At 44.7% G+C, this 15,482-nt stretch overlaps 1 protein-coding gene across 1 annotated transcript in view; it reads left to right on the forward strand.

Moving 5' to 3' along the window:
- Positions 1-2,422: 2,422 nt before the first annotated feature.
- The window catches only part of LOC110298729 (cytochrome P450 2B19), a 14,595-nt gene continuing 1,535 nt past the window's right edge, over positions 2,423-15,482 (forward strand). Inside the window, exons 1-8 of the mRNA XM_021168140.1 lie at positions 2,423-2,641; positions 4,277-4,439; positions 4,582-4,731; positions 7,406-7,566; positions 8,432-8,608; positions 9,348-9,489; positions 11,750-11,937; positions 12,113-12,254. Of these exons, the coding sequence (XP_021023799.1) occupies positions 2,468-2,641; positions 4,277-4,439; positions 4,582-4,731; positions 7,406-7,566; positions 8,432-8,608; positions 9,348-9,489; positions 11,750-11,937; positions 12,113-12,254 (1,297 nt within the window). The 5' untranslated portion in view covers positions 2,423-2,467. The remainder of the gene's footprint in view (positions 2,642-4,276; positions 4,440-4,581; positions 4,732-7,405; positions 7,567-8,431; positions 8,609-9,347; positions 9,490-11,749; positions 11,938-12,112; positions 12,255-15,482) is intronic.

Consider the following 15,482-nt stretch of genomic DNA (forward strand, 5'->3'; position numbering starts at 1 on the left):
TACTTGTGATCTGTGCATACATTGTAAATCTTAATATTCAGGAGGCAGAGGCAGGAAGTTCTCTGAGTTGGAGGCCAGACTAGTCTATAGAGCAAGTAACAGGACAGTCATGACTACACAGAGAAATCCTATTTTTAAAAAGCAACCAACAGCCAGGCATGGTGGCACACACCTTTAATCCCAGCACTTGGGAGGCAGAGACAGGCGAATTTCTGAGTTCAAGGCCATCCTGGTCTACAGAGTGAGTTCCAGGACAGCCAGGGCTATATAGAGAAACCCTGTCTCAGCTAAGAGAGAGAGGGTTGGGCCAGAGAGAGAGAGAGAGAGAGAGAGAGAGAGAGAGAGAGAGAGAGAGAGAGAGAGAGAGAGANAGAGAGAGAGAGAGAGAGAGAGAGAGAAAGAAAGAAAGAAAGAAAGAAAGAAAGAAAGAAAGAAAGAAAGAAAGAAAGAAAGAAAGAAAGAAAGGGGAAAAAAGCAACCAACACACACAGACAGACAGATGGACAGACAGACACACATATACACTTGTATACATGCAAACATATCTAGAGGAACAGAGAAGACCATGCATACACATTCAATCTGGCAATCAATTTGGCCATTTCTCAAAATATTAGGAATAGTTCTACCTGAAGACCCAGCTATACCACTTCTGGGCATTTACCCAAAAGATGCCCCACTATACCACAGGGACACTTACTCCACTATGTTCATGGCAGCTTTATTCATAATAGCTGGAAACTGGAATCAACCCAGATGTCCCTCAACTAAAGAATGGATACAAGAAATGTAGTTCGTTTGCTCAATGAAATACTATTCAGCTATTTAAAACAAAGACATCAAGAATCTTGCAAGCAAATGGTTGGAATTAGAAAATATCATCCTGAGTGAGGTAACCCAGACTCAAAAGGACACACATGGCATGTACTCCCTTATAAGTGGATATCAGCCACTTATCAGTAAAGGAAGTCCATGCTACACACTAAAGACCCAAAGAAGCTAAAGAAGGGAGGCCCAAATGAGGATGCTTGAATCTAACTTAGAAGGGGGAATAACATAGTCATAAGAGGTAGGGAACTGGGTGGGAGAGTGGATGAGGAGGGAAATGGGGGGATGTTTGGGATCTGGTATGGGGAGAGACAAGAGAGAGGGCCAGAGGGTAAGGAGAATGAATGGAACTTAGCACCTAATGGGGGTAGGGATTAGGGGAACCTTTAGGATGTATCAGAGATCTGGAATGGGGAGGTTCTCAGGAATCTATGGGGGTGATTTTAGCTGAGACTCCTACCAGTGGGACTATGGAACCTGAAGAGGACACCTCCTGTAGCCAGGCAGCATCCCCAGGGGACGAATAAGGATATCAACCCACCCTCAAAACTTTCAACTCAAACTTTGTCCTATCTATAAGAAATGCAGGGAGCAAAATAGAGTTGAGACTGAAGGAATGGCCAACCAATAGCCAACCCAACTTGAGACCCATCCCAAGGATAAGCACCAATCCCTGACACTACTAAGAATACTCTACTGTGCAGACAGGAGCCTAGCATAACTGTCCGCTGAAAGGCTCCACCCAGCATCTGACTGAAACAGATACAGATATCCACAGCCAAATTTTGGACAGATCTCAGGGACTCTTATGGAGAGTTGGGGGAAGGATCAAGGGTCATAGAGGAGATAGAAATGTCACAGGAAGACCAACAGTCAACTAACCTGGAATCTGAAACACCAACTATACATGGGTTAGACCTAATTAACACACACACATACACACACACACACACATGCACGCATGTAGCAAATGTGTAAGTCTGTCTTCATGGGGGTTCCCCAACAACTGGAGTGGGGGCTGTCCCTAAAGTTGCTGCCAATCTGTGGATCTGTTCTCCTACCTGGGCTGCCTTGTCTGGCCTCAGCAGGAGAGGGTGTGCCTAGCCCTGCAGAGACTTGATGTGTCAGGATAGGCTGATACCTAGTGGGGGCCTCCGCCCTCTCAGAGAAGAAGGAGATGGAAAGATGAGTGGAGGGACTAGGGGGAGGAGGGATATCAAGGAGAAGGCATTGATCAGGATGTAAAATTATTTAAATAATTAAATAATAAATAAATAAATAAGTGAAAAAAAAAGAAATGTTCCTTCACATATGCAGCACACACAGGTCCATGCCTGAGTAAATAAACAGATAAAACTGAGCTGGCAAGTGCAGAAATCAAAATATGTTCCTCTTAATGCCCTTTTGTCCTGTGTATCTATTTCATGATGTCATTGCCAACATCTAGGGTTGAGGTAAGGAATGGGGAGTGAGCAGGTCACCAGCAGCCCAAACAGGAAGTATGGGTGCTCACACACCTGGACAATGATGAGAAAGAGGCGGGAATAGCTGGAGTTGCATAAGTGAGTAGGAAGGCAGGTTCACCATAAAAGATCCTGCTGGAGTGTGCACTGAAGTCAGAAGTGATTAGACCAGGACTATGGAATTCAGTGTGCTGCTCCTTCTCGCTCTCGCCACAGGCTTCTTGTTATTCTTAGTCAGCCAAAGTAAGCCAAAGACCCATGGTCACTTCCCACCAGGACCTCGTCCCCTGCCCTTCTTGGGGAACCTCTTGCAGATGGACAGACGGGGCCTTCTGATCTCTTTTATAAAGGTGAGCCATCCACAGGGCCTGAGACCTGTGGGCTTTGCCCATGTTTGCTCTTGGAGGTCACTCAGCAGGAAGAGCAAGGAACTCCTTCCAGGCTGTAGATTCAGGTGGGAAGGTCACTGAGTGAACGGTGACATGCTGTCTCATAATGATGGTACTCAGATGGACAGGCAAGTCTTCCATTGTTGGAACTGTTGTGGACACTGTGCTTAGAACACGAGAGGTGTGAAGGTGTTGAGGTATAAGTGTGTAGTTTCACTCCTTGGAGCTTGTCTTTTCTAGAAGAGAAAGAAAAATGTCAGAGGTATCAACTATAGGTTTTGCTCCTGCCAACAAAAGAGATTAGCCTGAGGTGTTCCAGGACAAAGAGGAGAAGGGTGGGAGGTGAGGTGAGTAGGTGGATAGGTAGGTAGGGCTAATCAGATATAAACACCATGCACTATACAAGCTAAGGACACTGGCACTGTCTATACCAGTCTCTGTATTGTTGCTTCACAAGTGGTACTTTGTGTTAAATTATCACTTGTTCATAATAATCAATGTGCAATAATCAATGACTATCCATGACCTGGTGGCCCATTAAGAGAGCAGATATAGTGGTAGCAATCCCAACTTCTTGCCCTCCTTTGGTTTTTAACAGATCAGCCACCTGGATTCACTGGCATAATCATTCATTTATATTTAGCTTTCGAGACAAGGTTGCCCCACTTTTCCCAGGCTAATCACAAACTCATGATCCTCCTTCAAGTTTTATATAATATCTTTTATCTGATCTGTAGATTGTTCTTTCACTGTTCCATAAGGTATGGTGCTGTGACCCCACCTAAAATTATAAATACATCAACATCAAACATATAGAGTTTTTTCATAGAACTATTCCCAAAACAACATGTGTGCTGACCATTTCCACAGCATCCTCATCAAGAGGATGAGGGTGGGTTATTTGCAAACATGCACCTTCTATTCAAGGGCTTTCAGCACTGGAAGGTTTGGATATTCCTGGTACCAATTCCCTAGAGATGCCCAGAGATGATTGTACTGCCAGATAGTTTCCTGATCTGTACTGTAGACATGCTTGAAGTTAGGACCACCAGCAGGGGTCATTCATTTTCCCTCCCAAGTAAGTAACCCACTGAATGGGTCAGGGCCATTCTCTCTGACTGTTTTCAGGAGGCATGGTATTTAGATAAGATGTCGGGAACTGCTGGCCAGACTGAAGGGTGTGTTCATAGGTCTATATCTACATCTGTATCTATATTCATATCTATATATAGATCCATATCTATTTATTTTGCTTTGAGATAGGGCCTTAGGTAGCCCAGGAAGGCCTCCAACTGGATACATACCCAAACATAACTACTCATTATATGGCCTCTCCCTCCTCAAGGTTGAGTTTATAGTCATGTGTTTAGAGCCCTACTCAAACTCTACAGTTCTGGTGCATTGATTAGAACATGCAGCCAATAGTGCAGACCTGCTGGGTAGTGAAATAACCCTTCAACTCTTAGGTCCTCAGAAGGTGAAGGATGGCCAGGAGAGGATATGCCTATTTATCAATCTGTATCTAAGCATTTTAACGGTTTAACAACAATGTCTGTGCTGACTAGCCACAATCCTGGTGCCCTTATGGTTTGGCAGCTTCAAGAAAAATATGGAGATGTGTTCACAGTACACCTGGGACCGAGGCCCGTGGTCATATTGTGCGGGACAGACACCATAAGGGAAGCTCTGGTGAACCAAGCTGAGGCTTTCTCTGGCCGGGGGACAGTTGCTGTGCTTGATCCAATTATTCAGGGATATGGTGAGATATGGGACAGGGTGAAAAGGAGGATGTGACCCAGGAAGGTGAATCTGAGGGGTGGGATCCAAGCCATGGGAAAGGACTTGGGATTCTCTGAACTTCCAATGTGACCCAACCTCCCATGTTTCCCCTACTTTCTTAGGTGTGATCTTTTCCAGTGGGGAACGCTGGAAGACCCTTCGGCGATTCTCTCTGGCCACCATGAGAGACTTTGGGATGGGAAAGCGGAGTGTGGAGGAGCGGATAAAGGAAGAGGCCCAATGTTTGGTGGAGGAACTGAAGAAATACAAGGGTGAGTCTTGGAGAGTGGGCATAAAGAAGATATGAGGGCACAACCAAAGAAAGACACAAGGGTAGAGAAAGACAGTAGAGACAGAAGAGAGATGAGGGCATGAAGGGTAGATAGGGATAAATGTGGAGAGAGAAAAATACAGAGACATGAAAAGAAAAGTGAGGTTTATATTATCCACAAATATCTCAGAGACATAGTTTAACCATGCTGGTCACTTGTATATAGAAAAATCAATCTTTGAATTAATTTTATCTGTCAATTGGGTGTGATTGGTATATACTTGCCATCTTAGAACTCAGAAGGCTGAGACAAGATGGTCATGAGTTAAAGGCCAGTCCTGTCCACATTGTGAGGTCCTGGCCTAGACTGTTGTTGTGGGTGAGTTGGAGAATGCTTCTAGTACCATATATAGTTGTCATGGTGGGGTGTGGCTGTAATCCCTGAAGTCCAGAAGTGGAGGCAGGATGTTGACATTTTCAAGGTCATCTTCTACTACACATAGAGTTCAAGACCACCTTGTCCTAATCTTCATCATGCCCTCCCTACCCCACAATGGTCTTAGCCCCATTGTTCTCAACCTTCCTAATGTTATGACCCTTTAATAAAGTTCCTCATGTTGTGTTAACTCCTCAACCATAGAAAAAATTTTTGCTACTTCATAACTGTAATTTTGCTACTATTAGGAATCATAATGTAAATATTTGTGTTTTCTGATTGACTCAGGCATTCCCTGTGTTGTTTGATCTCCAAGGGATCATGACCCACAGGTTGACAACCACTGGTCTTAGTCAAAGGCAAATACAGAGCTTAGGTAAATGAAAATGAAGAAAGCAGGAAGAACTGCAGACATGTTCAAAGCAGAAACTGTGATTTCTCCTTGTTCTTGTGCTGATGGGAATCAGTGAGCACAGAGACTCATGGGAGTTGTAGTTTGGTAGAATTCTCAGGCACTTCTGGGTCCTTCATGATTCCAGGGGCAACTTGGAGACACAGACCTTGATTTGTAGCTCCCTTTTTTTTCACAGCAGGCATTTGCAGTCTCTTATTGATGTTTCTCAGGAGAGCTGAGGTGATGGCAATGCAGAAGCAGGAGAGGAAGAAAGATGCAGAGACTGGGGAAAATGGCTGGAGAGACAAGTCATAGAGATCAAGGATCCAAAGGAAAACAAGTTTTAAGGCTGAGAGTGAAACTGACTAGCCTCAGAGAAGGCTCTACAGAGAATCAGAGACTACAGACAAGCCAGCTCCAGGGAGAGAGCAAGAAGGGCCCAATATTGTTGGACAGACAACAACCACCAGGGTCCATGACTTAACCTGGCCTGCAAAAGACAGCAGGTCCTGATGGCTTCTGAAACACCACAGAGCCAGAAGTCTGAGAAGGGATGATGACTGGTAGATGGGAGTGGAACCTGCAGGGCTTGTGCTTGTGAATCCATACAGGCAATCCCCGAACCTTTCTCTGTCCTTTCCTGCCACTGGGAATTAACTATCAGCTCAGAGTCAGAATGGTGACCAGGGAGGAGGTACATTGTAGAGACTAACTATACATGCTGTCCCTTGTAGAATTATGGAGTGACCCACGTCTACTCTGCCACAGGGCTCAGGCCACTGGTGGAGGCAGGACCTGGGAGTTTTGACTGCACTTAACCCACATAGGTGGGTGTCGGGCTATGGGGAAGCCACAAGACACTGTTCCAGGGGATGGGGGAGCATAGTCTGAGGTGCAGGACAGCTGGAGCTGGCTTGGGGATCCGTGGCCCTGCAAGGGTCATCTGGTTCTCAGGCTCTTGAACACCGACAGGAGCCTCGGAAGAGCTGAGAACAGAGTGAGGACCCACAGCCTGGATCTAACCCAGGGCCAAAGGGGAAAATAGGGGAGAGCTCCATCTGGGTCCTGTGGGGAGGAGTCCTTGGTTTGTCCAGTGGACAACTGGTTTGTCTTGGTGGAGCACTGAGAGGCCTTCTGTGGGAGATTAGATGGCTGGCTCTTTAGGCGAAGGCCTGGTCCATTGCTCCCTATGGTGGATCCCAATGAAAAGAGGCAGTTCATGGTTTTAAATACCTTTTGCAGGAAGGAGTGTCTGGGAAGGGGAGTTTATTGGCTAGGCCTCCAGGCCTTTAAGTATCTCATTAAAATGGAGATCTGTCTTGAGGCTATGTCACCTGTGGTCATTTTTTCTACTTGTGGAGGGGCTTAGGGCATTGCCCTTACATAACTGATGGCCACAAATCTATGGAGGGCTGCAGTATCTATGGGAGCCTAGTATTTAGGAGCATGGCAAACCACCTACCGTCCCTGCAGGGTCACCGGGGTTTCCAGCCTGTGCTCAACCAAGAACCAGGCTGCCTTTCACAGTCCTACAGTCCCTCTCAGCTCCTGGGGGTCTGAATGCTGACCCCAGTTGTGAGTAGCTGTGTTCTTAGTGAACTTAGCTTCCCACTCTGTATGCTAACAACACTGCATCTTATGTCCGATATCCTGAGGAAATTAAATAAAATGATGCATTCAGTGCTTAGAACAGGGCTTGGTCCATCATATGTGCTAGTGAGGTTAGCTGCTGTTGCTGTTCTTTGAGTAGTGAGTGATGTCAGCAGCCTCACAAGATGGAAATAAATTCAAATATCCCCATGGTCCTATATCTCTTGTCTCCTGTCTTGCCTCCTCATCCTCCAGGAGCCCCTCTGAACCCCACCTTCTACTTCCAGTGCATCGTAGCAAATATCATCTGCTCCATTGTCTTTGGAGAGCGCTTTGACTACAAAGACCACCAATTCCTGCATCTGCTGAATCTGATCTACCAGACATTTTGGCTCATGAACTCATTGTCCAGCCAGGTCAGTGGGTGGGAAAAGAGGAGCATCCAAGGCAGAGGAAACAAGAGATTGCTTTGTAGGTGAAGGAAGGAGTGTCTGAGGGCTGGAAGAAAGACAGAGACAGCATGGAGAAATAAAGGGGTTGAGACCTGGAGGCAGGGAGGGGGCATGTTTAACAGGTTAGAGAGACTTGAATGTAGAAATACAGAGCCATCCATACATGAAGAAAACAATGATGTGTTATGAAGATGTAGTTCAGAAGACAGAATACTGTTTTTATGCATGATCCCCTGGGCTCATCCCCAGCACTATATATCCTGGGTTTGGTGGTATATCAAACATGAAATTCCAGCATTTGGCTGGTGGGATCAGAAATTCAGGGTGATCCTTGGCTACATATTGAGTTTAAGGTCAGTCTTGCTAAAATGAGACCCTGTAACCCCCTTCCCCGACCCACAAATTAAAACAAAGACAATTTGGCAAAGGGACTTGGGAAGGAACACAGAGGAAAAGAAAAGAGAGATACAGAGAATGTAGGACAAAGGTTAGAGACAATTTGGAGCTACAGTTCAAAAGCATGCATGTGTATGGTATACACATACACACACACATATATATATATACATATGTGTATATATATTTATATATACATATATAGTATATGCACATATATAACACACTCATATATATAGTGTATGTGTGTGTGTATATATACATATACATATATATATGCATATATATATGTGTATATATATATATATATATATAGTGTGTGTGTGTGTGTGTGTGTGTGTGTTACTTCATGAAATCTGAGTACCTAAGATCACTGCCCACTTCCTGTGACCCGAAAGGTCCACGTGACCCACTGAGTCTCTCCTTCTTGCAGGTGTTTGAGCTCTTCTCTGCCATCCTGAAGTACTTTCCTGGTGCCCACAGACAAATCTCCAAAAACCTACAGGAAATCCTTGACTACATTGGCCATAGTGTGGAGAAGCACAGGGCCACCTTGGACCCCAGTGCTCCACGAGACTTCATTGATACCTACCTCCTGCGCATGGAGAAGGTTAGTCCGGCATGGATGAGAGAGGGGGTGAGTGAGAGTGAAGGATGGGGATGTTGTCAGAGAAAAAGGTGGGAGGGGACAGAGGATGGTGAGGAGAGGAAGAAACAGAGTGGAGGAGATGCAGAACATCTGGGAGGAAAGGGAGGAGAAAGTGACATAGAGAAAGAGAAGGGGTGTGGCTGGGGATGAAACACAGGTCAAAGAATGAAAAGCAGACAAGACCACAGAGTCTGGAGAGAAGGCTCATGTTAGAAACCCTGTCTGCTATGGCAGATGACCCGAGTTCCTTTCCCAAAACCTATGTTGGGCTGCTCATAATCATATGTAACTCCACCTCTATGGACTCCAATGCTGTCTCCTAGCTTTTCTGACAAACACAGACACATAGACACATAGAGCCACAGACAGATAAACACACACAAATACAAACACACAGATACACACTCATACACACACACACACATACACACACACTGCAGACACCCACAGTCACATACACATAAATATTCATAAAATAAGAGACAGAGAAGTGAAATTCTAAAGAGCAAAGGAGTCGAGTGAAGACTGAATGAAAGAGGCTAAGAGCTAATGAGACAAGTGGTGTGAACTGCTGAGGGGACACATGCCCAGTGGTCCAGATAGTGTGAGACATAAGCACAGTAACTAGAGAGGCACATGCTTCTCACTGCAAGGGCTCAGCCACCCCTGATCCTCCCTTCTCTCTTCCATCTGGAACCAGGAGAAGTCCAACCACCATACAGAGTTCCATCACCAGAACCTCGTGATCTCTGTGCTCTCTCTCTTCTTTGCTGGCACCGAGACCACCAGCACCACGCTCCGTTACAGCTTCCTGATCATGCTCAAGTACCCCCATGTCGCAGGTGCACCATGAGTGGACAGTTGGGGGATCTTCAACTCTCTTTTGGCTGCACGGGTTTGTGGGGGTGAGAGACATGGGCCTCTTACATCTGGAGCTCTGAAGGCTTTGTTTGGTTTGCTCTAAACTAAAGCAGTGCTGTGGTGGTATGTGAATGAGCAATCAGCTGACCTGTTTTCTGTTGTTTCCTCCTATCACTTAAAGATTGATCTGACTATCAATTCAGCCTTCCTCCCCTCCTTCTCTCTTTCTGTATTTACATCCATCCATCTGGCCATCCATCAATCCAACCCTCCTTCCCTCCTCTGTCTTTTTGTATTTGCATCCATCCATAAATTAAACCTTCCTTCTCTCCTCTGTCTTTCTGTCTCTACATACATACATCAATTCAACCTTCCTTCCCTCCTTCTGTCTTTCTGTCTTTACATCCATCCATCATCTATCTATCCATCCATCCATCCACCCATCCATCCTGTCCTGCCTCCTTTCCTTCTGTCTTACATCCCTCCATGCGCTCATCTTTCTATTCATCCACTTTTCATCCATTCACCCATTCTATTCACTACCTGGACATCTATTGTCCATACATACATCCATTTTTCCACCCATCCATCTATAAGTCTATTCACCTACTCATATCGTCACCTGCCTATATTTATATCCATAGATTATTAATCTTTGAAGCACCTGCCCATCTTCTTCATATCCATAGATTATTAATCCTTGATTTGTTCATCTCAGATTCACACAAGGATATGCCTTTCATTCATTCAGTTGGATTAATCAACTCATGAGTTTTATTCTTTGATCAGGTATTTGACTGGCCTATTGTTACTGATTCATTGGTCCATTGAAATATGAATCTTTTCATTCCTTAATCCTTCCAGCTGGCCTTTGAATTCACCCTTCATGTGTCCACCATTCCTACATGTATCCATTTAATACATCTAATAACTCACTCATTTCTCTGTGAGTTTATTTATCATCCACTACAGCTTTAATTCCTATATTAATCTTCATTAAATTTAACATTCGATTGATCATTGATGAGTTCTGTTCACTATTTTTGTATTTATGAACCAATTATTAATTTTAATTGATTAATATCACAAGTAATAGGTGGAAAATGCACATCTTATTTCCATCACTCATCAATCTTTCCTTTTATTAACTGGCTCATCCATTTCTTGGTTGGCCTACATCCACACATTTTAAACTTTTAAAAATGATTTGAAGTTATTGTGAGCCTGCCTCCCACAGCTCTATGGAGACATGAAAGGAGAACTTTGTGTATTGTGTTCTCTCCTTCCACCTACACATGGGCTCTGGGTGTCAAAGTCAGGCTGTCAAGCTTTCAAGTCAAGTGCACTTATTAGCTGAACCATTTCCTCAACCAACATATTCATATTTTATATGTAGTTACACATACAGTAATTAACTTCCCTTTTATTTCTGAGGACATAACATCAAATTATTAGCCTACATGTTAAAATTTATTTTAATTTTATGTGCATTTGGTGTTTTGGCTGCATATATGTCTGTGTGAGGGTATCAGATCACATGGACCTGGAATTACAAAGAGTGAGCTGAATTGGGTGCTGGGAATTGAAGCTGGGTCCCCCAGCAAGCAGCCAGTGCTCTTAAACATTGAGTCATCCTTCCAGCCCCTGGATTTTTAACTATGAATTCCCTGCAAAGATGGGTGTGTGTTTGTGTGTGTGTATCTGTGTCTGTGGGTGTCTGTGTCTGTGTGTGTGTGTCTGTGTGTGTCTGTGTAAACTTACTCCACAATTGTGTCCAGTAATGCTTGAGTGAATGGGGCTGAAGGACCATATTGCACAACAGCCACCTTTAACTCTTTTATCAACTTGAAATCCAAGGTTTGGATTCATCCATTTGTATGTAGGAATACATCCAATTGTATGTAGGAATACAATTGATAACATTCATTACATTCTTGCCATTTCCCCCTCCAGCCCTTACTGCAAACAAACAGTAGAAATGGCTCCTTATTGAGGGTTTTCCTTTTCTCTCTTTCACAAGCAAAGCTGGAGCTTGCTGAAAAGAGACTGTAACAGACTCTGTTTGGAGAGACAGATCCTTGAAAGAAGCACAGGTGTGTGCTCCCAAAAGGGCACTGTGTCTTTCTCAGCAGAGTTTCCTTGCTCTGAACTGTTCCTGGGTTATTGGATCCCAGAAAACAGGGTCACTGTGCATCTCTTCCAAGAAAGGGACACTGTCTATTATCTCTTCTTTCTGTGCAGAGAAAGTCCAAAAGGAGATTGATCAGGTGATCGGCTCACACCGGCCACCGACTCTTGATGATCGAACCAAAATGCCATACACTGATGCAGTCATCCACGAGATTCAGAGATTTACAGATCTCGCCCCGATTGGTCTACCACACAGAGTCACCAAAGACACACTGTTCCGAGGATACCTGATCCCCAAGGTGAGATCAGCTGCCATTCCTCATTGCTATTCCATCCATAAACATACTCAACTCTGCTAATCACCAAACTCATCCTGTCTGTGATTTCCCAACATTCTGTGTTTCTTAGGAATTGGCTATTTTGCATATGGAGTCAGAGCATGTTAACATCTATGTATCTTGTAATGTCTCCTAGAACACTGAGGTGTACCCCATCCTGAGTTCAGCTCTCCACGACCCACGGTACTTTGAACAACCAAACAGCTTCAATCCTGAGCACTTCCTGGATGCCAATGGGGCACTGAAGACAAATGAAGCTTTCATGCCCTTCTCCACAGGTGAGACAGACCTGTGCTTCCTTTCCCAGACACTAGAGGGCAGGCCCACCCTGAGACACAAACAGCAATAGGGTCCTGTTTAATGAGTTTCTCCCAGCTGCCTTGCCTGAACCACCCCATTCACCTTGCTACAGCCCCATGAGGGGAGTCTTGAACTAAAGAATCCTAGTCAGGGGGACTTTTTGGAGGAGTATTTAAAAGCCTCTAAACCCAAGAAAATTCATTTTCTTAAGAAGCAGCAGCAGAACAACCAACACCATCTATGCATGCTGCCATGAACTTGGTTGGGTCTTGACAGCTGAGGAGGCGTTGACTTTATCTGTGAGCAATGGGAAGATGGCACATGTCTTGACACACTTGCCCCTGATTGCATTAAATACTCCTTAGCTTGTTAAATTGCAAAAGAAATCAAAATCATGGCCATCTATTTGAGCAAAGAATCCATTCATAATGGTTAATATCCTGAACCAGAAAAAAGTTCAGAGTTACAGCAGACAGTAGTGTTAATCAGAGGTGAGCCATTTGGTTCTGAGCATATGGATATAACCTGACTTATACCAGCTACACTCTTCTCTTAGTTGGCCATGTTGTAGTAGTTGGCAGCCTGGGATTGGTTGCTGCTGTGTTTGGCTGTGATTCAGTTATTTGCTAGCAGAATAGTTACTTTCTGGTGCACTATAACCTCAATACAGTTTGCAATTCACCACTAATGAAGTTAGGTTAATGTTTGGTTATGTATATGGGCAGACTTGTGCCAAATTGAATTCATTTTAACAGGGTCTAGCCATGAAAAACTCTATCTAGACAGATTCCTTATCTTTGGAGATAAAGGAAAGTCCAAGAAAGAACTCCTTAGACCTTTTCATTCTGTGGTGATGATTGAACCTAGGGTTTGCTAATGTTAGGTAGGGGCTCAGCCACTCCCCCAGCCCCTCACTAGGGGATTCTAGGCAGAGAGAGGCTTCACCACTGAGCCACACCTCCGGGCCCAGTCTAGAGTTGAGTGTCTTAGTAAGTTCAGTGACTCAGGGCTCAACTCTACCCTGAAATAGCCAATGTATTGGATTTCTCCACTATTTAATCTTTATTCAGTGTGGGGACAAAAAATCGGATAAAAGTGAATGTCTCCATTCCATAGTTGTAAGTTTAGAGGGAGACAAGAAGGCTAGAGACAGAGAGTAGATGATAGAAAGATAACAAAATTCAAACAGGAGGCACAGGGAGACTAGAACAAGTTGTACTAGTCAACATTATCTGTCAATGTGCAAACACAGAATTACCTAAGAAAAGAGCTTCAATTGAGGACTTGCCTATATTAGCATGCTCTGCTCCTTGACTGTTAACTGATATGGGAAGGCCTAGCTTATTGTGAGTGGCATTAGTCCTTGTTTGAGGCCCTGAAAAAGAGGCAAGATCGAAACTGAGCTCCATGGAAGTAGACAGCATGCTCTGGACTGTGGATGTGGGGGTGGACAGCTGTCCCAGCTCTTGTTTCTTTGACATCTCTGGCATGACAGTCAGTCTTCTGAAATTGTAAGTCAAAGAGAGAAAAGATAGGCGGTGGAAAGAGAAGTGAAGAGGTAGAGAAAGAGAGGGGAATAGATGAGGAAAGGGGAAAGAGGAGATAGGAGAAAAAAGGAAGGAGAGGGAAAGAGGGAGGGGAGGGTGGAGAGAGCGGTGAGAGGGGGAGAAAGGGAGAGAGAGGAGAGGGGGAGAAATGGAGAAAGAGGGAGGGGAGAGAGGGAGAGAATGAGTAAAAGGGGAGAGAAGAGGGAGGGGGAGAGGGAGAAAGAGGGGAAGAGAGAGAGGATAGGCAGGGGAGAGAGAAAAAATAATGGTGAGTTTAGACAAAAATAAGCAAAAAGGGGAAAGGTGAAAGAAAAATAATATCTGGTGGGTAAAAAGATACATGTTGAGTGCCCTGGCCCACAAGAAAAATAAATGAAGCCAAAAAGCGTTCGAGCCAAAGAGCCAATGACAGCTCCAGGCCTGGGGACATCGTATTGAGAGGGGGAGGGGGAGGGGGAGGGAGAGAGAGATCATTAAGCTGTTCTGGAAAAATCTGGGTCACAAAACCGGTTCTAGGAGAATCATCTCAGAGAGCTACTCCATAAATTTCTATGCTCATGTCACCTAAATTATGGAAAGGGCATGCCCAAAGCTATGGGATGCTTTTCCTAAATACTCCCACACAGGCACAATTTCCCAACAACAACAGGCACAGGGGTTGTTGAGAAATGCCTCCTGCACCTCGAGGTCCTGGCGGGTGGGGGAGCAGAGGAGAGTTGCAGATTAAGAATCACTGAGGTATGGGCAGACTGTGGTGCCTGTGCACGGGGCTTTTAGGCTCCCATTGCTCCGTGGTTTCCATGCCTGAGATTACAAACCAGCAAGGGCTCCTCATTCCTCTGAGAATCTGGTGGGTGCCACAGACCCCTTATTACATGTAACCGCCCATTCTCAATCGTCTGAACTATTCAGATAGGAACTTGTTGAAGCTCAGTCGATCTAGGGCTGAGAACAGGAACGGGCAGGGCAGGGAGATCCAGAAACTTCTGCACTTCCACATAAACACACTACACCAATAGGAGCCTTTCTTCCTTTCTTCTTTTCTTTCTTTCTCTTCGCTCTCCTGTGTTCTTTCCCTTTTCTCTTCCTCCCACTTTCTCTCCTTCTCACTCACTCTTCTTCTATCCCCCTCTTCCCTTTCCCCCTCCCTCTTCCTTCTCTTCCTGTAGCTTTTTAAGATTGGGGGCGGGGGCAGGGGTTGTTGGTGTTGATCTTGCTCTACAGCCCAGGCAGTTTTGAGGTCATGACCCATCTCTGTCAACTTTCCCACGTGCTAGAATGGCAGGCATCCACCACCACATCTGGTTCATATGGAGTTTACCAGCCAGGTATCAGTTTAAGAGCCACTGCAAACAATAGCTTCATGAGCTGGCTGCTACTGTCCTCATGAGAGAAATTAAAAATCCTAAAGATATCATGTTATAAATGTTCACATCCACCCACCCACCTATTCACCCTCAACTCTAAATTGGTCCTAGCTTCCTCTGGGGCAATGGATGCTTTGAAAATCCAACTCTTACAAATGAATGCCAGCCATCCACCAAACATTTTACATGTCTTTTTTTTTTTTTTTTTTTTTTTTTTTGGTTTGGAGGGTTTTTTTTTAGTCTCTTAGCTGCATTCGCTAAAGGGTAAACTGAAACTTTTCATTGCAATGGC

This window comes from Mus caroli, chromosome 7 (genome assembly GCF_900094665.2).
Source record: "Mus caroli chromosome 7, CAROLI_EIJ_v1.1, whole genome shotgun sequence".
Taxonomy (NCBI): domain Eukaryota; kingdom Metazoa; phylum Chordata; class Mammalia; order Rodentia; family Muridae; genus Mus; species Mus caroli.